Source organism: Mus caroli, chromosome 3 (assembly GCF_900094665.2).
Source record: "Mus caroli chromosome 3, CAROLI_EIJ_v1.1, whole genome shotgun sequence".
Taxonomy (NCBI): Eukaryota; Metazoa; Chordata; class Mammalia; order Rodentia; family Muridae; genus Mus; species Mus caroli.
In genome coordinates this window covers 131,873,769-131,896,531 of record NC_034572.1, presented here as the reverse complement: position 1 = coordinate 131,896,531, position 22,763 = coordinate 131,873,769, and the positions used below count along the sequence as shown (strand labels likewise).

Here is a 22,763-nt window from a genome sequence, read left to right as displayed (position 1 = left end):
CAAAGGCTGCTAGTGGAAGACTGACTTCCAGGCAACTAGGGTGAGGATCTTATACCCACACCCACAGTGACACACCCATTCCAACCAGGTCACACCTTCAGATGGTGCCACTCCCTGGTCCAAGGATATACAAACCATCACACCCAACTTACTTGAAACTAATCTTGTATTCGTGCCTCCTAATCCTTTTAAATGGTTCCAGTCTCTGGTGATTAAAATATTCAAATATACAAGCCATTTCCCCTCAAACCACATGTGGATATTGTAAGTTATACTCCTGTGAGAAGTTGAACAAGTTGAGGAATTCATAATTCTTATTGAAGTGAAGTCACGCAGGGAGAGCTGCTGCCCTCCGAATTAGAGACAGGAATACAAAGACTCACAATTCATCAGACTAGAAATTCATCATTGCAAGAAGCAGTACTAGGGCCAGAAACTGAAGTGTGATTGACCTATTGCTGTAGGTGCTTTGTAGTTTAGTCTGACTTTTGTAAACGACGCAGGATGCAGTCATGTGGAGTGGAGTATTCTCATACTTTGAGAAGTTTATTTTCATGATTTCTCAGGGAAGGAGGGAGAAAAATTTTTCCTACTGTTTCCTTTAGAGCAGTGTTTGTCACGTGTGGGTCATGACCCTTCTGGGGGCCGAACGATCCTTTCATAGGGATCACATATCGGGTATATCCTGAACGTGAGATATTTTCATTCCGATTCATATCAAGCAGAGGATAGTCATGAAGTAGCAATGAGATAATTATGGTTGGGGTCACCACAACATGAGGAGCTGAATAAAGGGTTGTAGCATTAGGGAGGCTGAGACCACTGCTGTAGAGGGAGTATCAGTGTAAACATGTGTGTTCTTAAGGAGGCGTGCCCTCAAAAATGACTTGACCAGGGCTTAACTCAGCATGAGTTTTCCCTGTGCTCATCCAGTCAGGGAGAAGGGAGATGGGCAACTTCAGTCCTCTTTAGTTCTAGAATCCTATTCCTTGTAAGGGGCTGACAATTTAAAACAAAAACAAAACAAACAAAACAAAACAACCAACCAAACAAAAAACCACCTGAGGCCGGGCGTGGTGGTACACGCCTTTAATCCCAGCACTTGGGAGGCAGAGGCAGGTGGATTTCTGAGTTCGAGGCCAGCCTGGTCTACAGAGTGAGTTCCAGGACAGCCAGGGCTACACAGAGAAACCCTATCTTGAAAAAACAAACAAACAAACAAACCAAAACCAAAAACCCTGAGAATAACTAAAGTTTATAAGCTCACCTAAAGACTCAGATAAAATAAAGAATTTAAAACTGGATAAAATAAAGAATTAAAAACTGTAGAACATTTCCCCCTTTTACTCAGTAAATTATATCTGTCTTTTAATAATAAAAAAAAATCGCAAGGCACAGAGCAAGGCAAACCACAGTTTGAATGAACATGGCAAGCATGAAAACCAGACCCAGAAGGTGACAGCTGTGCTGGAATGATCAGACCGTGTGTTTTAGTTTTTCTTTTGTTGAAAACAGACTTTTCATACAATACATTCTGATTACATTTTTTCCTTCCCTTGACTTGTCCAAGATCCTTCTCACCTTCCCTCCAGTCTGATTCTACAACCTTTCTGCTTCCTGTTAGAAAACAAGCTGGTATCTGAATACCGATGATGATAATGATATAAAGCAAAAGCTGGAATAGGACAAAACAAATGAGCAAAAAGAAGAAACAGAACCAAAGAAAAAGCTTGAGAAATACATATATGCAGAAGCACAAATGTTTATACACATAGGAATCCCATAAAAACAACCAGAAGCCATAATATATACACAAAGGATCCATCCATAAGTTAAAAAAAAAAAAGACTGGAAAGCCGTGAAACAGAGAACCTTCCTCCAAAGGTTCTCTGAGTTAACTTCCTGTTGGTTTTCTACTGCTGGGCATGATGGCGCCTTGATAGTGATTTGTGTCCTCAGTGAAACTTGGTTGGACTGAACTAATCTTTCATTTGTGAGTAGTTATCAATTGGAGATAGCTTCTGGGTTAGAGTGGGAGCTTGTGTCCTCTTGCCCTCTCAGGGCTGGGACCCTGTTGGCCTGGACCTGTCTGTGCAGGATTTGTGCTTCCTCCGTCTCTGTCAGTCCCTCTGTGCATCACTCCTGAGCTTAGAAGGCCTCCTTTCCTTCATGTTGCCCACCCCACCTAGCTCTTACAATCTTTCTTCCTCTTCTTCCACGGGCTTCCCTGAGCCCCGAGGGCGGGCTTTGATGGACACATCATTCAGAGGTGTTCCAGGTCTTACTCTCTGCACATAGCCTAGCTGTGGGTCTGTGTTTGTTTTCATTTACTACAGGGAGAAGCTTCTGTGATGATAGCGGAGCAAGGCACTCATTTTTGAATATAGCACTGTGTTGTTAGTAGTCACTGTGTGACTATGTCTCTTCAGCCAAGAAGTCGTAGTCAGTTTTCCCCTAGGTACCTGGGCTATTTGGTATCAGGTTCTTGGCCACCTGCAGTGTTATGGAGATCAACCAAAAGCTTAGGTTGGGGCTGGTGAGATGGCTTAGCGGTTAAGAGCACTGACTGCTCTTCCGAAGGTCCTGAGTTCAATTCCCGCAACCACAACCATCCGTAATGAGATCTGACGCACTCTTCTGGTGTGTCTGAAGACAGCTACAGTGTGCTTACATTTAATAATAAACCTTAAAAAAAAAAAGCTTAGGTTGTTTCGTGGTTCCCACGGGCCCCCTTTGCCAATAACTCAACTGTGATATAGCTCACTTCTGGTCCTTCATTTGTTATTTGGTGGTTTATCTAGCTCACCTTTGTATATGTGGGTTTCCATACAACCACTCAGATGGCCCTTAGTTGTAGATACCCCTCCATTTCCTCTCTTACCCTGTGTTTCCTCCCACTCCCCATATGATTCTCCATGCATTACCCCCCCACCCCAATCCATCCATAACTATTCTATTTTCTCTTCCAGGGGAGAGCCATCCCTCCCCACTAGTCTTTTACTCTATACCTCGCTTCTGTGGTTACATGGATTACATTTTGAAGACTTAGCACCTGCCAGGCTGGTGGTACATGCCTTTAATTCCAGGACTGTGGAGGGAGAGGCAGGTGGATCTCTGAGTTCAAGGCCAACCTGTGCCTTCCCCCAGCCTTGAGCAGGCTGAATTAGACCTTGTTTTTGCCACAGCTGGTTAGCCCACTTAGGGTGGAGTCTTCCAACCTAGGTAAAGTCTATTGTCTGCCACATCTGCAGCTTCCTGCAAGATGCAACTACCTGCAGAGCAGCCTGAGCTTGTTGTCCTGACAAGATCCTGACAAGCCACGAGATCCTGGCATGGGGTGGGGGGTCCCCCTTTTAAGTTCAGGCTCAAAAAGTAAACATTGAGCCTTGATCAGAGAATTTTGTCTTGGCTCGTTATTTCTCTCGCTGTCCTTCCCATCCATCCCCAGCTTTCCTTTCAGGAAGCCAGGAACCTGTGGCTGCTGTTGGCTACACCAACCTGGTGTACAGAGAAAGTTCCAGGACAGCCAGGGCTACACAGAGAAACCCTGTCTTAAAAAAAAAAAAAAAATCATCCACCTGAGGCAATTTTTCATGGGGGACACAGCCAGTAGAGGTAAGCTGTGCACTGTACTGTCCCATGACTTTATTGTCTGGCACGTGGTTTTTCCTGCCTTCCCAAGAAGGCCGGTGGGGCCCCAGGAACATCCAGGTTAGACTCCTCCCCACACCCTCTACCTGCTAGATCCACCTGAGGCACAGCCGGCATTTTAGACATAACAGTTGACACTGACCTTTAACTTGATGGGCCTACATAAAGTTTTGTGGAATTTCTTAAGATTAAGAAACTTCATACAGAACTTACGGAACATAACAGGATATGTGGTCAGCATGACCTTGCTCTGAGTCAAGTGATTTTTTCTGTGTCAATGACTGGCAGGCATATTATAGCAACAATATGAAATAGCTGGCAGGCATGGAACCAAATGGCTACAGCTATGTGTGGGTGGGGGGAAGGCAGGCATCAACACAACATACCAAAACTTATGGGACACAAATGAAAGCAGCGCTAAGAGGAAAGCTCATAGCATAAGTGGCTTCTAAAGAAATTAGAGACTTCTCATACTAGCGATTTAAAAGCACACCTGAAAACTGTAGAACAAAAAGAAGCAAACACACGTATGAGGAGTAGATGGCAGGAAATAATCAAACTCAGGGCTGAAATCAATAAATTAGAAACAGAACAGCACAAAGAATCAACGAATTCAAGAGCTGGTTCTGTGAGAGAATCAACAAGATAGACAAACCCTTAGCCAACTAACAAAAGCCAGAGAGACGGTATTTAAGTCAACAAAATCAGAAATGAAAAGGGAAACAGTAACAATAGACACCGAGGAAACGAAAAGGCTTGTACTTTACAAAATTGGGAAATCTAAATGAAATGGGTGATTTTCTTGACAGATATCACTTACCAAAGTTAAATCAAGTTTAGGTAAACTAAATAGCCTTATAATTCCTAAGGAAATAAAATCAGTCATTAAAAGCCTCCCAACAAAAAAGATCACATTTTACTGAAAGCTATGTACAGACAATGCAATTTGCATCAAAATTCCAACACAATTCTTTACAGACCTTGAAAGAGAAATTCTCAATTAGGGTCACTTATGTAAACGATCTTATGTTCTGCACATAGTGATACTTTGACTTCGTCCTTTCTAATTTGCATCCCCTTGTCTTAGTCAGGGTTTGTATTCCTGCATAAAACATCATGACCAAGAGGTAAGTTGGGGAGGAAAGGGTTTATTCAGCTTACACTTCCACATTGCTGTTCACTGCCAAAGAAAGTCAGGACAGGAACTCAGACAGGAACTTGAAGGCAGGAGCTGATGCAGAGGCGATGGAGGGTGCTTCTTACTGGCTTGCTTCCCTGGCTTGCTCAGCTTCCTTTTTTATAGAAACTCACAATGTGCTGGGCCCTCCCTCTTCGTCACTAATTGAGAAAATGCTTTACAGCTGGATGTCATGGAGGCATTTCCTCAAGGGAGGCTCCTTTCTCTGGGATAAGTCCAACTTGTGTCAAGTTTTAAAAAAAAAAAACCCACCCAGTACATTCTTTGATCTCAATAAATATGGAAAAACAAACAAACAAACAAACAAACAAAAAACCAGGATAGCAAAAAGAGTTGTGTAGAATAAAAGAACTTCTGGAGATATCACCATTCCTGATTTCAAGCAATAATAAAAAAAAAAATCCCATGGTATTGGCATAAGAACAGGTTGACCAATGGAATAGAATAGAACATCCAGAAATAAACCAACACACCTACAGACACTTGAATTTTGACAAAGGAGCGAAAACCATACAATGGAACAGTTTCTTTATCTAGTGTTCAGTTGAGAGACATCTAGGTGGTTTCAAGTTTCTAGCTATTATGAATAGAACAGCAATAAATATTGTTAGACAAGTGTCTCTGTAGTAGGATGAAGGGTCCTCTGGGTATTTGCCTTTGGGTCTTTTCCTGTACTAATGAGTTCAAGGCCATTCCACACTTTCTTTTCTATCAGGTTCAGTGTATCTGATTTTATGTTGACCTTTTCAATCCATTTGGAGTTGAGTTTTGTGCAGGGAACTAAGTATGGATCAATTTGGATTCGTCTACACGCAGCCATCCAGTTGCTCAGCACCACTTGTGGTTTTTCCACTGTATATTTCTGGCTTCTTTATTAAAAAAAAAATCAGATGTCAGTAGGTGTGTGGATCTATGTCTTGTTCTTCACTTTGGTACTGTTGTTCAAGGTTTCTGTTTTTATGCCAATACCAGGCTGATTTTATTACTATAGCTTTGTAGTGCACATTGAAATCGGAAATGGTGAGACCTCTCGCCATTCTTTTATTGTTCAGGATTGTTTTAACTATCTTTGCTTTTTTTTTTAAATTTCCACATGAATCTGAGAATTATCCTTTCAAGGTCTGTGAAGAGTTATGGTGGGAATTGCATTGAATCTGTAGATTGCATTTAATTGAACAGAACTAGACAGAGGGATAGCTGCATGACTTTTCCTGGGAACTATAGAGAGTCTTCTCTTAGCCCCAGATTTTTCATTAAGAGACTGAGAAAATAAGTTAGCTCAAGTGTTAATTTGCTGAACCAATGTGTTGATTGGAGTTAGTTATAGGAGTCTGTTATAGGTAAATGCACTGGGGTTGGCAACACAGACCTTTAATTGTAGCTTCTCTCTCACAAGACAGAGGCTGGTGGGTCTCTATGAATTCCATACCAGCATGGTCTACATTTTGAGACAGATTTCTAATGCAAATCAAATCAAATCAAAATCAAACCAACCATCAATCATCAACCCCCCACCCCCAAAAAAACCCCAAAAACCAAACCAAAACAAAACTGTTTAGTCTGTAGATCCACCACCCTCATAAAGCAGTTGGAAGGGTAGTGTTTGTGTCCCTGTAATAAGACTTTAGATAGTAAGGTCTGCCTTGTCCAATTTACAGAGGATTGAATGGCTGAAGGGCCTGCTCTCTGTAAGGTGCTCAGGGTTCGGAACATGGCCCTGGTTCAGGGGGCTTACAGCAGAAAGTGTTTGAGAATCTCATTATCTAATACATAGGAAGGAACCCTTTATAATGGTAGCTTTGATATCAATAGAAATTGCTATTCATCCTGAGTTCTTTTTCTCAGTGAAAATGGCATCTAGGAAATGGAAAATTAAAAGGAACACCAGAGGGTGCTGTGGTAGCATTTTGAATACTAAGGTGCCAAAGGCATAGTGGCTACATGAAAACCCTTTGTGCTTTTCAGACAAGTGTATTGTAGTACTGTGATTAGGTTACCTTCTAAACTTAAGTGCTTGTACACGATTACTAGAATGGGTGCATATTGTCACTAATGTCAGACCCACGAAACCAGTTTTTAGAAATAAGACATATGCCTTGTTATGTGGGAGAATACATGTTTTGATAGGTAGGTTTAGTAACCCGCGGGTCAGTGGTCTATGTGTATTTTGACCTTTGGACTTTGGCCTTAGAGAATGGAGACCGGGACAGTTCTTTACAGCAAGAGAAAGTTCATTGTCCTGCAAACCATTACCATAACATTTTCGTTTTTTCCCTTTGGGGGGAACCAAGTTCTAGTCTGGCACAATGGCCTGACACTAGAAATGTAGTTTGTGTTGCGTCTAGCCTTTCAAGAAGCAGCATCCATTAATGAATGAGAACATGGAGGAGAAGGAGCTAGCTGTCAGAGCATAGACTTTCATGTATTTTACTCATTGTACATGATTTTAAAAAACAGTATCTCAGTCTGTAGTCAAGCTTGGCCTTGATTAGGGAGAAGACAAATATAAAAAACATTTTTTTTTGAAAAATTCCACTCAAAGCAGGAAATCTGCTTCCAGATAATGTCTTCTATTTATTAACAACAGGGAACCGCATCTATGGAATCTTTATGACATGGTCTCCTATATAAGACCTAGACAATAAAAACATCCATTGAGATTCCAATGTAGACAGGGGAAATCTCACAAGACATACCCCTAGATGAAGACCTACAGGCAGTCAGTGGCTATGAAGAGAGGACGACCAGTCTTCTCCAGGAAGGAGCCACCCAATAGGTTATCCAATCCTGATTGGTTAGCCAATTACTCATGTAGAACGTGAATAATACTAAATGGACTCAGCAGTTTCTATCTGTATATACATCTGTGTACATGTATGTATTTAACAGTGAAAGAAGAGAGGTCATGAATTCGAGAGTTAGGGGACAGGATGTGAGAGGAGCCGGAGAGGGAGACAATGGGATAGAAATCATGTGAATACTCAACATATAAAATTCCCCCCAAACAAAAAACACACCAGCTCCTAGAGAGCAGCAAGCAAAAACAGTGAATGTATAATTTATAGTTCATTTGTGCTGATACGAAGTGTAAATGCATGCTTTCTTTGGCTCATCATGTGAGGCAATAAGTCATCCAGACAGGCTCGGATCCAATCAGATAACATTCCAAGTTGCCCCTGGCATCTTCAGAAGGTCAGGATTGTTCGGATGCTGATAAAAGTAATACAACCGTAAATACTATTTATCTGACCACTTTACCCAAAGTCCGCAGGCTGTTTTCCTTTTCACTTTAGACTTTGGTCTAGTCTTTCTTTAGAGACGCCTTTTAAAAATCAATGTGTACGATTTATATACAGTAATGGGGTTCGTTGTGATATTAAGGCAGGTACACAGTGCTCTTTGATCATCTTCACCCCACCCCCTTCTTGCTCCACTCCTCCCTTTAGTAGAAGCCCATGCACCATGTCTCCTATTTTGTCACCTTTCTCCATCTGTGGCATTAATAATATTTGTGACAGTGTTAATAGACTGGGGGAAGGGGTAGTTTTCATTTTGTGACTTTTTTTCTTTGTTTCCAATCTTATCACGATGACTGCCATTTAGTCTCCTCTGCTTTATTTACTCCTCTTTTTTGCTGTGTCTTTTAAGTTCTTTGCTCCATTTTTTTTCTAAATACCGTGGTGCTCGCTCTTTGCTTCCATTAATAAAAGCTATGATTAACTAAAATCACTAATCCCAGTCTTACATAGTCCCCAGCCTCTAGGAAGCCCTCATTCTGAGGGCTGATATAGATTAATACCTAGGAAGCAATCCTGAGATGCACAGTGCAGCGGAAACTGCTGGATAAGTGGATTGATCTGAGAGGAGCCCCAGGACAAGGCAAGCCAGTGAGAGTTGAAGTGCGTGTGTGTACCTGATTCCTGCCACTCTCTGCTCATATCTCAGCAGTTGCACAGGGCTCTGACCATGAATGCTCTTTGACAAACCATAGAAAACAATTCTAGATGTGGGCACACTGGACCAGGGAACCTACCCTTTATTACACTATAGAAATCTTTCCTTCTAGGGAATAACTGACTTGAGTTAACCATTGTTTGTGAGAGGGAATTCATCTATCAGCGTATGCCACTACTGTATATGGCATAGTATATAACGCTGTGTATTGCGGAAAATCAAGCTTTCCCCCTCCCCCACCCCCCATGGCAATTGTTTAATCCTTTAAGCACTTCTAGCAATTTTGATGTAGTCAAGAGACACCTGGTTGGTTGTTAGAGTAATACGCTGGGCGGTGGTGGCGCATGCCTTTAATCCCAGCACTTGGGAGGCAGAGGCAGGCGGATTTCTGAGTTCGAGGACAGCCTGGTCTACAGAGTGAGTTCCAGGACAGCCAGGGCTACACAGAGAAACCCTGTCTCGAAAAACCAAAAAAAACAAAAACAAAACCCATAAAGGTTGGGGTTTGAAAGATGGCTCACTGGTTAGGAGCATTTGATGCTCTTGCAGAGAACCCAGGTTTAGTCCCCAGCACCTACATCAGATGGCTCACAAATGCCTGTAGTTCTACTTCCAGGGGGTGTGACATCCTATCTTGGCTTCCTCAGGCACCTACCTGCTCATGGTGCACAGAAACACACACAGAGATAGCACATAAAATAAAAAGTCATGAACAAAAATCATAAAGGGTTTCTAGTGTACCGAGTTACCAACTTTGCAGTTTACCTTTTTCCTTGCTTCATCAGGTCAATGGCGTCATTTATGCTCTCGAAAGGTAGGGCATGGGTCACCAGTAAGTCCAGATCGAATTTCTTATTCTTGTAGTCAGAAACCAGGTTTGGGACAGAGTCTACACTTTTCCAACCTGTAATTTGGCCACAGTGTCATATAAAGAAAGGCATGCCATTTGACCTATAGAAGTAGTTTAATTGTTCTCCTTTACAGATTTTTTATGGCATTCAGACATGTGCATAATGCGCTTTGATAATATCTACTGTCCCTGAATATTCTCTCTTGTCACCGTCCCATCCTCCTGCTGGTCCCCTTTAGTTTAATGTCTTTGCTTTGTTTACTTAAATCTAGGTAAGTGTGATTGTTGAAGAGGCGAAATTATTAGGCCAGATTTGGGTTGCTTTAAATACACCAAGCTTTTCTCTCTCCTTAATTTTATGGATTTATTATATTTAAGTGTTTTCCTTTGCCAGGTAATGGTGGTGCATCCCTTTAATCCTAGCATTTGGGAGGCAGAGGCAGGAATATCTCTGGCTCTGAGGCCAGCCTGGTCTACAGAGTGAGTTCCAAGACAGCCAGGGCTATACATAGAAGCAGACTTTCAAAAAAAAAAAAGTTTTTCTTCATAAGGAAAATTCAAGATTATTATCCATACTAGCTAAGAAATTGTCTTAATTAGACCAAAGTTTCTCTTTTGTTACTCTCAGTTGATTGGTTCATTTCAATACCACTTGAAATTTTTTTCCTTTTCTTTTGAGATGGTTCTTGTTATGAAATTAAGGTAGGCCATGAATTCACTATATGAAAACTTGTCTCAAACTTATGATCTATGTGCCTCATCCTCTTGAGAGCTAGGATTATAGGCTTGCATCACTAAGCTCAGCTACTTAAATTGAATTTTAATTTGTAAATTATAGACAAATTTCCATATAAACTTCATTGACTTTTCAAATACTAGACTAGTTTTTGTATACTCAATATTTATACAAATTATTTTTGTTTCAAAATTTAATAATTTTATAATTTCATATTATAGTAAAGAAACTAAAAACTATAAAGAAAGAAACTGACCACCAAAGAATGTTCCATTTATAGAACGGCCCAATATAACGTCCACGGTGGGTATAGTCATTTCGTCAACCTTTGCTCCAACCACAGTGCACGACCCCCAGCCTATTACAGTGCAGTCCACAGCTGCTTTCTGCAATGTCAAACAAAAGATTACCTGGGCAAGCAGAGAAATAGACATGACCTCTAGTGTGACTATATACAGTGCTCCAAGGACCGTTTGAACCATGTTGCCTGTTACATCATAGGCTCAAGTTCAGGACATCATCACATCATTTAATGACGTGTGAGGCTCTAGTGTTCTGTGACGTATAAAACGTACAAAATCATTCTTAGTACATCAAAAAGGTATTGAAAGGAAATGGGACACATTTTACCCTGTACAATCATCATTTGGCTGAAACTTCAATGTATAGCATGGATACTGAGAAACACAACCCTAGAATTAAGAAGAATCTGTAATAGTTTGGCAATCTACCATAAACATTTACTAAAGTATGAGAAATTCCAAAATTCCAGGTACTTGTGATGAGATTATTGAAAAGTATGAAGAGAGAGCTGGTAAGAGATTCTGTAGTACCTGCTAAAGGAGGCACACACTGACTCCTTAGATCCCAGAGGAGGAGAAAGATGGAGAGATGCTCCTTAAAACTGGGCAAAGACACAGAAAATAACACTTTGTTTCCCTACACTTTTTAGCCAACAGTTAAGATGTATCCTGCCTGCTATGCCTGCACTTGCTGAGATTTTGAGGCCATGGATTTGAGCTTTAATTGCTGAGTCACAATGTGGAAGAATAGCCCAAGAGAACTGGCTAGACATAAGGGAATCATTGACTGAGACAGAGAACTACTGTGTTAGCCTACTGTAAGTCTGGGGATGATGGAAAAATGCTAAGAACTGAAAAATGTAAGCTTCAGTGTGGAAGGCCATTCCGTGTAGAAACTATAAGGCAAACATAAACATTGCGACTGCTACAGAGGCCAGGAGTAGACCTGGTTTGATGCATACTGTTGAGCATGGAGGAAGACTTAGCTGTTCTCTTCCTGGAAGGTAACACATTCTAGAAAACTAGAATGTGCTTTGAAGTTTTTATTTTTTTTATTTTTATTTATTTATGTATTTATTTACTTATTTTTCGAGACAGGGTTTCTCTGTGTAACCCTGGCTGTCCTGGAACTCACTCTGTAGACCAGGCTGGCCTCGAACTCAGAAATCCGCCTGCCTCTGCCTCCCAAGTGCTGGGATTAAAGGAGTGTGCCACCACGCCTGGCCCTCATAATTTAAAGTAACCATAAGTCAGCTAGTAATAGAACATGTTAAAATTTAACAAGTTAAAATTAACATGCTCTATTAACTGACTTATATCACTGTTTTCTATTTGAAAAAAAAAAAAAAAAAAAAAAAAAAAAANAANAAAAAGCAACAGCGAAATTCTCCCAAAACTGTGGCACAGAGCTCGGGCTAAGGCACATGTCCTGGAGTATGGCTCAGGCATTGGTACTCTACAAAAAAACAAAGTAATAGCAAACACAGAACTTCCAACAGAAACTTCCAAGAAGTCTGTGCTGGACAGTTATATGTTATTGTGACACAAGCTAAAATCAGCTGAGAGCCGGGAATTTCAATTAAGAAAATGCCCTCATAAGATCAGCTGTAGGCAAGACTTGTAGGGCATTTTTTTGTAGTTGATTGATGGGGGGAGGGCCCAGCCCATCGTGGGTGGTGCCATCCTTGGGCTGGTAGTCTTTAGTTTTCTATAAGAAAGCAGGCTGAGCATCCCATGGGGAGCAATCCAGTAAGCAGCACCTCTCTCTCCATGGCCTCTGCATCCTAGAACTCCTGTCTCCAGGTTCTTATCTTGTGTGAGTTCCTGGCCTGGCTTCCTTCAATGATGGATTACAGTGTGGAAGTGTAAGCCAAATAAATTCCTTCCCATGGTGTTTGGTCATAGTGTTTCATCACAACATAGAAACTAATTAAGACAAAATCTAATGCCAGTCATCATAAACAAACACACAAACACCGCAGCAGCAGGTAGCTGCGTTTCACTGTGAAATGAGCTGTGGGAAGTGAAGAACGGGTGTGGAACACTGCAGGGTGCAGGGTGGGAAGCTCAGAACACAGGGCACAGCATGGGGTTATTAGCCCTGAATGCTGCTGCCCTGTCCCCTCTCCCTCCCCTGTCCCCCAGTATCCCAAGTGTTCCCAACTCTAGCTCGCATGTAATTGGCGGTCCCACATTCCAGTAACCAAGTAAATCAAAACTCTTAAAGCTTAATTAAACAATCAGATTTATGCATCAATAACATCACAATTTACAAGATGCCAATATAATAATTTCAGAGCCAGTTGATAATGATAAACGCTTTATCCCAATATTTCTAACCTTGTGAAATCATAACTACTTGTGGCTGGTAAATGCCATGCAGGCACATGTCCGAAGCCATCTTGGTTCTTCTCTACCCTCTGGGATGCTTCCTCTCTCTGCAATTCTTAGCTCTGCCCCCTTTCCCCTGTCCAATCACAGACCTCTTCTGCACGAATGTAACTGGACAGGTAAAATCCTGCAAACGTGCCTCCCTAATGGACCACACATTATCCCACCAACAGCCCATTCAGGTGATGCAGATGAGATTTTCAGCTTCCAAAATGTAAGCAAAATAAGTCTCTTCTAATAAGCCCCGTCCCCCCCCCCCCAACACAGGTAGTTCATGACACTAACATAAAACCAACCAATAGAAACTACATCAGTGAGCTTTGATGGAAAGTTAGCATGGCTGAAGGAGTGGGTGGTGACCTACAACTGACAGTTCTTTTCTGTTCTGCCTTTGAAAAGGTTAACATTAAGAAGGACATCTCCTGCTGTAAGCACGACCCACTTTCCCTTATTATTTGGTGATTAAAGAATGTATTAGAAGTAAGAAGCAAGGACTGGGGATGGGGAGAGAAGTCCACATACCAAGGTCTGAGCTGTTCCTGCACAGTCAAGGGAGAAATCCAGACCTCCATCTGTCAGCGTCAGCTCAGTGATGACATCCTGGACAGGTTTGTCTAGCTCTCTGGGATTCAGGCAGTCAGTGGCTCCCAGGGCCTTGGCTTTTGGAAACTTCTCACCGTTGATGTCAATAGCTATGATTCTGGAAGCACCTGCTATTTTACACCCAATTATGGCAGAAAGACCTACACACCCTAGGCCAAAGACAGCACAAGTGGAACCGGGGGGTGACCTGCAGGCAGGAAAAGTACAGAGTGACTTAAAGTTGCTGATCTCAGCTTTTTCTTTCATGAGGGAGGGCGAGATGAGGACCCAGACATGGAATTAAATTTAAAAAAGGATGCCTGTTATAAAACTCTGATGTATCCAGTGGTGACAACCTGCTAGTGTGAAGACAGGTGCTTTCCTACCAAAATTTGTAGAATGACTCAAGGGCTATTCATATCTCAGTTCAGAAGGAGCAAGCCCAAGTGGAAAAAATTCTCTTATTTCACCTTCCCCTTCAATGATGTCAGAAAACAATTTAAAAGTCCACACAATCTCAAAGGAGTTCCCCCCCCCCATTGAAATTGGGTCAGAGGCATCTCTATTTCTCTTTCCGTCTCCCCTCCCCCTCTCCTCCCCCTACCCTCTCTCTCCCCCTTCCCCTCTCCCTCTTCCCCTCCCCCCCTCTCTTTTGGACAGGGTTTCTCTGTATAGTCCCACTGTTCTGGAAGTTGATCAGTAGACCAGCCTGATAGATAGATAGATAGATAGATAGATAGATAGATAGATAGATAGATAGAGATTGATAGACTAACATATGTCTAATGTGTTGAGTAAAGTCTGCAGAGAGAGATGGGGCTTCTTCCCTGCAACGCTTCAGGGATGCCTAGGAGATCTTTCATTTTCTTTTTACCATCTTGTCTATTTGACTGTAACCTAGTTAACCTTGAAAGAGTGTTCAAGGGCTGAAGAGATGGCTCAGTGGTTAAGAGCACTGACTGCTCTTCCAGAGGTCTTGAGTTCAATTCCCAGCAACCACATGGTGGCTCAAAACTGTCTGTAATGGGATTCGATATCCTCTTCTGGTGTGTCTGAACACAGCTACAGTGTACTCATATAAATAACATAAACAAACTTAAAAAAAAGTGTTTAAATTCTAATAGGAACCCAGGAACACATCTTGTAAGAATATACTCTCTTAAAATCACAAAAGGATGGGAAATTGGTAAATTATTATTGATTGAGGGAGAATAATCTATAGAATCAGGGAGAAAGCAAGGTGACGAAATGGAAATAGGTGGGGATTCTCTATTTGCTGTTGTCCCAGGTGAGCATTCCTATTCAGGGGTCATATTTAAATGGGCTTTATATAAATCAGGGGACATCTGTATGTAGCTTATTAAGTCAGTGTTTTATATATGCAATATAACAATATGCTCATACCTATTACTATTATTATTCAGAGACATCTAATAGTGCACATAAAATCACAGAGGTTAAGTTAGAGATGTAGTTCAATGGTACAGCACTTTCCTAGCAGGTACAGGACCTGGGGTTCAATCCCCAGTACATATAAAAAGATAATCACAGAGGTGGTAAATGATCTAGTTAATCATGGTGGCAAGAAGCAACGCAGCCAGAGTGTGAAGACGGTCCTGACTCCTTTATACAGCGTTGTCTCCCAGCAACCTCTGTCTGCAGACAGCCTAGCACTTAAGTGTACCTTGGCAGTATTGATGGCAGCCCCGTAGCCTGATGAGAACCCACATCCAATCAGGCACACTCTCTCCAAGTTTGCCTCATCATCGACTCTGGCAAGATTGGCCTCTGAAACCACAGTGTACTGAGAGAACGAACTGACTCCCATGAAGTGGTAAATTGATCTTCCTTTGCAGGTAAACCTACTGGTTCTGTCTTCCATGAGCTCCTGATCAATAGTGGGGTATTTAAAGTTTCTAGGGAAAAAAAGCACACAATGAAGAAGATATATCGGTTGTCATATAAAACATTTTTTTGTCATGAACGTTTTATGGAATCGACAGGAAAGGTTGGGAAAATAATTTGATCTTTTTCCCCACCCATACATAGTATTTCTGAGTTATGCTAGTGTCAATACCAGCACACCTGTTGAGCGCTTTCTGTATGTCAGGAGCTCTCTTAAGGGTTATGTTATGAATTCATTTTTTTCCGATAGAAAGCTCAAATAAAACTAAAAATGACCCTCCAGATGCTTATCTTCCAGTGTCATTAACTGTCAAGTTCTGGCCAGTCAAGTTTCCCCTGCCACCCTCTTCTCCTATATTGTATTATTTCTCTGTACTGAAATACCTTGGTACCTGTTTCTCAAGGCTTCCTTTAAGTTGGCATTGTGCATTTATTAAGACTGGAGCCATCAGTCCTGTAGTTTCCCTCCTCATGAGTGTGGCTGGGGATCTCTACTGAGATCCGGGTTAATGCGCCTCTGTTCCAACATTGCCTCTTAAATCCGAAAGTTTTAATGAAATGTCTGATTCAGGTCTTACATTTTTCTGAGACTACTTCAAAGTTGCTGTAATATACCTAGAGGGGTCACTGTATCTGATTCTTTCTCTCTCTCTTTCTTTCTTTCTTTCTTTCTTTCTTTCTTTCTTTCTTTCTTTCTTTCTTTCTTTCTTTCTTTCTTTCTTTCAATGCTATTAGAATTCATGGCCACTGTCTAAACCCATCATTTCATTAAAGGTTTGCAAAAGAATAAAAAGAATATAGTTTTAATTCAACCCTGAAAACTGACATTAGTATCTTCTTGTAGATGGAGAAACAGAGGCATAGATATGAGTAGTATGGTTTTAACTTATTTTTATAAAAGATTTGCTTGTTATGTATGTGTGTGAGTTTATATGTATCACATGTGTAGATGCTCAGAGAGGCCAGAAGAAGGTGTTGGATCTCTTGGAACTGGAGTTACAGGTGGTTCTGCACCCCTACAGAGGTGCCTGGAACTGAATTCAAGTCCTCTGCGAGAGTAGTGACCACTTTTAACTGCTGAGCCCTCCTGTCCAGGTTTTAACTTCTTAAATAACCAGCTTCAATCAACATTCAGGATAAACACATCTTTCTATGGTTTCAATAAAATCAGTCTGAGGTGATTAAGATCCATCTTGTTGAGCCCCAGTGTCTGTGTTAAAAGCCTGTTTTGGGGACCTGAAGTTGTATGGCCCTGGAGTAAATTATTATGTCTTTCTATATTCTTTCTCACTCCCCTAGAAGTAGATGTGATTTTAACTTGGAATTTATCCCTCCAGTGCTGTGTTTCTACTTTTGTTACATACACATGTAACCATAAACTCTGGTACTGTCTTCCTGTGCCATACCATATAGTATGTACTTTAGCATCTTGCTTCTTTCCTTTAGTGTAAAATTAGGCTACTGTATATATTTTAAGTCTAGCTCTTTTCATTGTATGGTAGTCCATTGTGTTCCTGTATAGCAGTGGATTAGCCCACTGAAGGACACTCCTGTGGGTTTTGATTGCTCTCATAAACCACATGTATTTGGAACAGTGTCTTATAGGCACATGGAAGCAGCATTAGCAAGCGGAAGCTTTGCACCCTTTCACCTCCATTTATGTTTGGCCAGTGTGTTCACGACATGCGTGTCTACTGATACTCGCATTAACAGCGAAGGGGGCTTACCGGAGTTTCCCACAGAGGTTTGTGAGGGGGCTCAGACAGAGCTTGCACCTTTTGCACTGTGGTGCAAAGAATGGGATTACTTTGTCACCTACAAAGAAAGGCCACACGTTAGGTAGCACCTAAGATGTAGTTATAGTTTCTAGAAGCTCAGTTGGGTTATGAGTCAGTGGTGGAGAACTTGCAAGGTCTCCGGCTTGATTCCCAGCCCTCAAAAACTTTCTCTTACATAAACCAATGGAAAACATTTTTTTTATAGTATACATTTTATATTCAATAAGAATAGATAAGTAGCAAAAATATTTTGCTTCAGTAAGCTAGAAGATTGTGGATTTTTTTTTTTCTATTTTAATCTGCTAGGCAGCCAGGCCTCCTGAACTGGTATTCACAGGTACAGAGGTCTGGCTGGGAATCTGCTCACTGATATCAACTCTGCATAAGACTGTTGTTTACTGTCTCTTCAAACACTCTGTATGGAACTGAGAACACCACTGTAGGACTAAGGAGGTGGGATGCGCTAGGCTAGGACACTCACTGCTCATGCTGTACCTCCAATTCCCACTTAACAATGGCTTTAGTTCTTTGATGACCAAAGTGATGATAATTCACACGTGATTAGCAGTTCACTTATAATGTGTGGCAGCACCATTAGCTAATGTTATTATCTGACTTCTCATACCTGCCATTTTAGAAAAGAAAAAAATCCAAGTCCAATCACAAAAACGATTGTAAGTGGCCCCAGTCATACAGCCAGTAAATGGCAGCGTCAGGACTAAAGGCTTACACTGACCATACTTTCAAGGCTGCAAGGTTTTGAGGGAGCAACCTGGTTTTGTGCTTATACTTGGAATGAAAAATACTAATATACCTCCAAGTTTGGATGCAGGGCTGAGTGGCTCATCAGATCGTACACAAACTGCCCACCAGTGTGCCCTGCATGTGTTATAAACTATAATGAGCCTTTGGCTTGCTCCAGGGTATTAGGTTTTCTCTTATGAACTTCCGAAATGACACTTAAGCTAACACTGACATGTGTGCTGCTTTCCCCTTAAGCCTCCTGCAAGCCCTCACTCATTACACAACCGTAAAATAAATTTCCATTTCACGTGGAGGAAGTATTTGTGAACCACAGAAGTGTCAGTGTGTATTAACCACAGAGCTTTGCTTGAGAGGGCAGTTTCTCCATTTATGTCAATAAAGTGGCCATATTTTTAGGGTTTTATTAGGCTATTCTGTTTTCAAATATTCTACTTCCTTGTTACACCATGACAGATTGTGTCAATGCCCCTTTGGGAAGGTTGAATGATGTAATCTAAGCAGAAAAGCCCAGTCATAGCACAAAAGACAAAGGCAGTTGTCAGGAGCTATCACGGAAAAAGCTAGGACTGTCGATGTCATTGAAATTGGAAGGTGAAATACCTGGTTTGAAGTTGGTCACTCCCGGCCCAACACTTTCTACAATTCCTGCACACTCATGACCAAGGACTACCGGGAAGAGAGCTTTCTTCTCAGGATTGGTGGCATTGATGTCAGTAGGGCACACACACGTGGCGATTACCTACAAAGCAAGACAGACCTGAGTTGTGGTTCTGCAGGGTGTTCGTAGGTGCGATGTTATCTTGAATCATTACAGCAATCCTACAAGTCAGTAAAAGAATTACATTTTGAGGGAAAGAGAGGGCATATAAAATGGGCATACAAAAATGCATTCTTTTCTTCCTGGAATCCAGTTTAATTTTCCAATTTTCATTGTTTCTGGAAAAAAGAAGTCATAGGGTTGGTGATGTCTTTTCTAGGAGACAAAAAACAAAACAAAACAAAAAAAACAAAGGTAAAAGAGACAAGAAACTAGACACCAGGCAGTGGTGAGGACATACATAGGTCTACATGGCTTGTTCTGCTGTGTGGCGGCTGCATGAACTGTGCTAGAGGAAATAGACCTTCTGTAGTTAAAAGAAATGAAATCACTCTTCAACTTGTCCCAGTGTGATTCTTCAGATTTGTTCATGAGGCTTCATCCCGCATCCTCACACACAAGCCTGTGATGGGTTGGTCCAAAGGAAAGATGAATAACTGTGGATCCTAACTGTTAATGGTCCTGCTCTACTCTTCTCTACTGACCCACCCCTAATCCCTCCTCTTGGCACCCATGGCCCTATGTGGCCTGCCTGCCTGGGGAGTTTCTCCAAGTTCTCAACTTTCTTTCCTTAGGGCTCTCCCTCTCCCCCCTCCCCTGCCCCTCTCCCCTCCCCCCTCTCCCCTCCCCCTTTTCTGTAACATTTCCCCATAATTAGCATTTGGAAAATAAAAAGAAAACTTAACTAATTCTAATGCAAAACAAAGTACTTTGCTAATTCTTAGGGCTGGTATCAAGAGTAAAACAGTTGAATTAGATTCAAACCCAACGCAAAAAAAAAAAAAAAAAAAAAAGAGTGATAATGCCTCTTTTAAAATTTGGATCTAAAAATATAGCCGCCCATAGGAGAAAGTTAACATTCAGGGCCATGTCTGTACTGCCCAGCTCAAGTCCCCACTCACCTGAATCCGAACCTCACAAGCTTTAGGAGGGGACACTTCAATTTCTTCAATGCAAAGGGGACTGCCAGTTTTCCAGGCAATGGCTGCCTTGCATTTAATAACCTGAAAGAGCGATGATGGAGAGGGAGTAAAGTGGAGACTGAAGGTGAGGGAAGGGAGGGAGAGAGAGGAAGAGAGAATCCGTTTTCTTTTTCCAAAAAAGGACAATGCCATAATTCTTAAAAAAAGAGAGGTTTTTAACTAGTTGCATCTATACTTACATTATTTTCAGGAGAAGAGATCTTCACAAAACTCAATGTCTGTGTTATAACAATTGTATTTTTTATATTTTGAGAAACACATATATGAAAAACTGCCCCAATTCTATCCCTACATATTTATCTACATAACAAAGGAGAGATAGTTATAAGGCCTATGGTTTTGGTAGGGGGCCAAGGGTGTTTGTAACCAGCTCGGAATTACCTGAGCTGAGGTTGCTAGGTGTGCTTTGGACTTGGTACTTACGTGGTCTTTGGGCCAGCAGGTATTTCCATCACTCTAGAGTTGCTAGAGAAGAAAGTCCCGCCCTAAATCCACTCACATGATCCACTGAGGTCTCCAGATGGTAAAACATCTGGGAAGTGAGGCTTACACAATCAGTTTATTACTAGATTGTAAGTTAAATAAAAATTGTTCTCTTTGTAAGAATTGAGTAAAAGTGCATTAAAAATTAAACATCTAAGATTTTATAATTAATTCCTATGTTATGTTTTCAGTCCAAAAACATAAGTAAAATTGAAAGTTGAAAGGACGTCTACAGTCCCTTGTCCTGATCTCTACCTAACTACTGTGGGAAGTTTCTTTGACCATTTGAGAACTTGCTTCTCAATTGTTCTTAGGCAGTTTTTAATTATGGCTTTAATGGGTGCTTTTATATGACAAATGCTGTGTATATTCGTTACTAGGATGCCCTGGACACTGTCAAATCAGAGTTGTTTTTCCTTAGAGCAGATTCTAGCTTAGGGACCGCTCCTACCCCTTCAGTTGACTTCAGTTTCCGTGTAACCCGGAAGAAACCAGCAACCGAATGCTGATAGAGATTATTTACTTACTTTTCCCTGGGTGCCCATTTTCCTTGGGAAGCTTGCTTTGGAAGTTCTTGAGCGCGTCCGATTAGACCAGCAAGAACGAAGCTGCAACAGGATCCTTTTGCACACGTTTATTTTGTAGAGGCGAAAAGACCCTGAGCCCAGCCCTGGTGCTGCTTTATATAGGCCTAGGAGAGGCGTGTCTCACACCCGGATTGTGTTTTGCTTGGTTGATGCTTACTACCTCATTTGCATTCCTATATCTGATTGGTTACTTTCTCTCTCATCTGATTGGTTAACTTCTCTCTCTTCTGATTGGTCAATTTCTCTATCATCTGATTGGTCAATTTCTCTCTCTTCTGATTGGTCAATTTTGGTCAATTCTCAAAACCTCATCTTGGCAAAAAAACTTTCCTGCCTATGTATGCGTGGTGGCCAGCAGAAGCCTGTGCCACTCTGCAACAGCACATGTGGCTTCCCACAGGAAGTGTCTTTCTGACTCTGGCCTTTCACCTCGACCCAGCATGCTCTGTGTCCTGTGCTGGAGACTGGATAAATAGCATTGGTGCTGGCTGCTTCTCCAATCACAGCCCTGCCTGTCTTGTGCTGTGACATTTTGTACTGTCATAGTTCACCTACAAACCCATCACTCTCAGCTGCCACCAGATTTTTTTTTCTGTTTTAGCAATTTTATTTTATTTTTTTTAATTTTTAATATTTTTTATTACGTATCTTCCTCAATTACATTTCCAATGCTATCCCCAGATTTTTTTAATTCGTTCTTTTTTTTAAACTTTTATTACAATATATCAACTAGACAAAGTGCATTAATTGTGTAAGGCTGAGTTACAAATAATTTCTAAGCAAAGGTCATCTCAGTCGTTCTGGAACGTCCCTCCTACCCATTCTCCTGTTTTACACTCTGATAATAATTTCCTTGCACATTTGTGGTTTTGCTACCTATTTGTGCTTTCCTATCAAATAGTTTAATTTTGTTTATTAGTAGGTTTGTGTGAATAGACTCAAAGTGTATACCCTTCCATGTATTCCCGCCTAGTTCTGTTTGTTGATCGTTCACAGTGCTTTTAGTACGTATGTGTGTATGTATGTATTTAATGTATATGGGTATTCTGACTGCATGTGTGTCTGTGTACCACATGTGTTCTTGGTGTCCATGGAAACCAGAAGAGGTTGCCAGCGCCCCTAGGACTGGAGTTACAGATAGCTGGGAATAATCATGTAGGTTCTAGTAATCGGGCCAAGGTCCTCTAGAAGAGTATGCCAGTACTCTTAATTGCTGAGCCATCTTTCCAGTCATTCACAATGGTTTAGTTGTGGTTTATTTTCTTACTGTTGAACACTCTATTGTATGACCCATAATTCATGCATTCCTATCTGTTTTTTCTTTCTAATCATGGTGAGTCAGCGGCTACGTAAAAATCATGTATCCATCAACCTTGACAGTGTGCAGAGAAGTTCGCTGTCTCCCAAGTTCCTTGGCTGTATCCTGCTTTAAAGTTCTGCCCCACCGCTGGCTGTTTCTCTCTGTGGTCTGGCTGTCCTCTTATGACTCTATCCTGGTGGACAGCTCCTGTGGCTACTATGGAAGTTCCTGGATGTGCAACTGTGGTGGTCACAGCAACTCATGTTTACAGAAACTTCTGCTTACAGTCACCAGACTTGAAGTTGATACTGTGGCGGTTTGTAAGGTAATGCCATTCTTTACGACCTTTGTTTCTCTGATGATCACTGAGAATAAGCACTTTGGGGTCTGGAGTCAGGTCACACAGCTTATAAATGAATTAATGAGACATTGTTAAGATCATCATTATGTGACTTTCTTTTCTCATAGTACTCCTAATTTT

The 22,763-nt window shown here is 41.3% G+C and overlaps 1 protein-coding gene across 1 annotated transcript; it reads right to left on the bottom strand.

Moving 5' to 3' along the window:
• Positions 1-7,335: 7,335 nt before the first annotated feature.
• Positions 7,336-21,052, bottom strand: Adh4 (alcohol dehydrogenase 4 (class II), pi polypeptide). The gene is made up of 8 exons (XM_029475257.1): positions 19,832-21,052; positions 18,713-18,851; positions 17,297-17,384; positions 15,329-15,580; positions 13,605-13,872; positions 10,646-10,775; positions 9,569-9,707; positions 7,336-8,059 (listed from the first exon to the last, which is right to left on the bottom strand). The coding sequence occupies exons 1-8, from the start codon at positions 20,042-20,044 to the stop codon at positions 8,035-8,037; spliced, it is 1,254 nt and encodes a 417-aa protein (XP_029331117.1). The 5' UTR covers positions 20,045-21,052; the 3' UTR covers positions 7,336-8,034.
• Between the last annotated feature and the right edge of the window lie 1,711 nt (positions 21,053-22,763).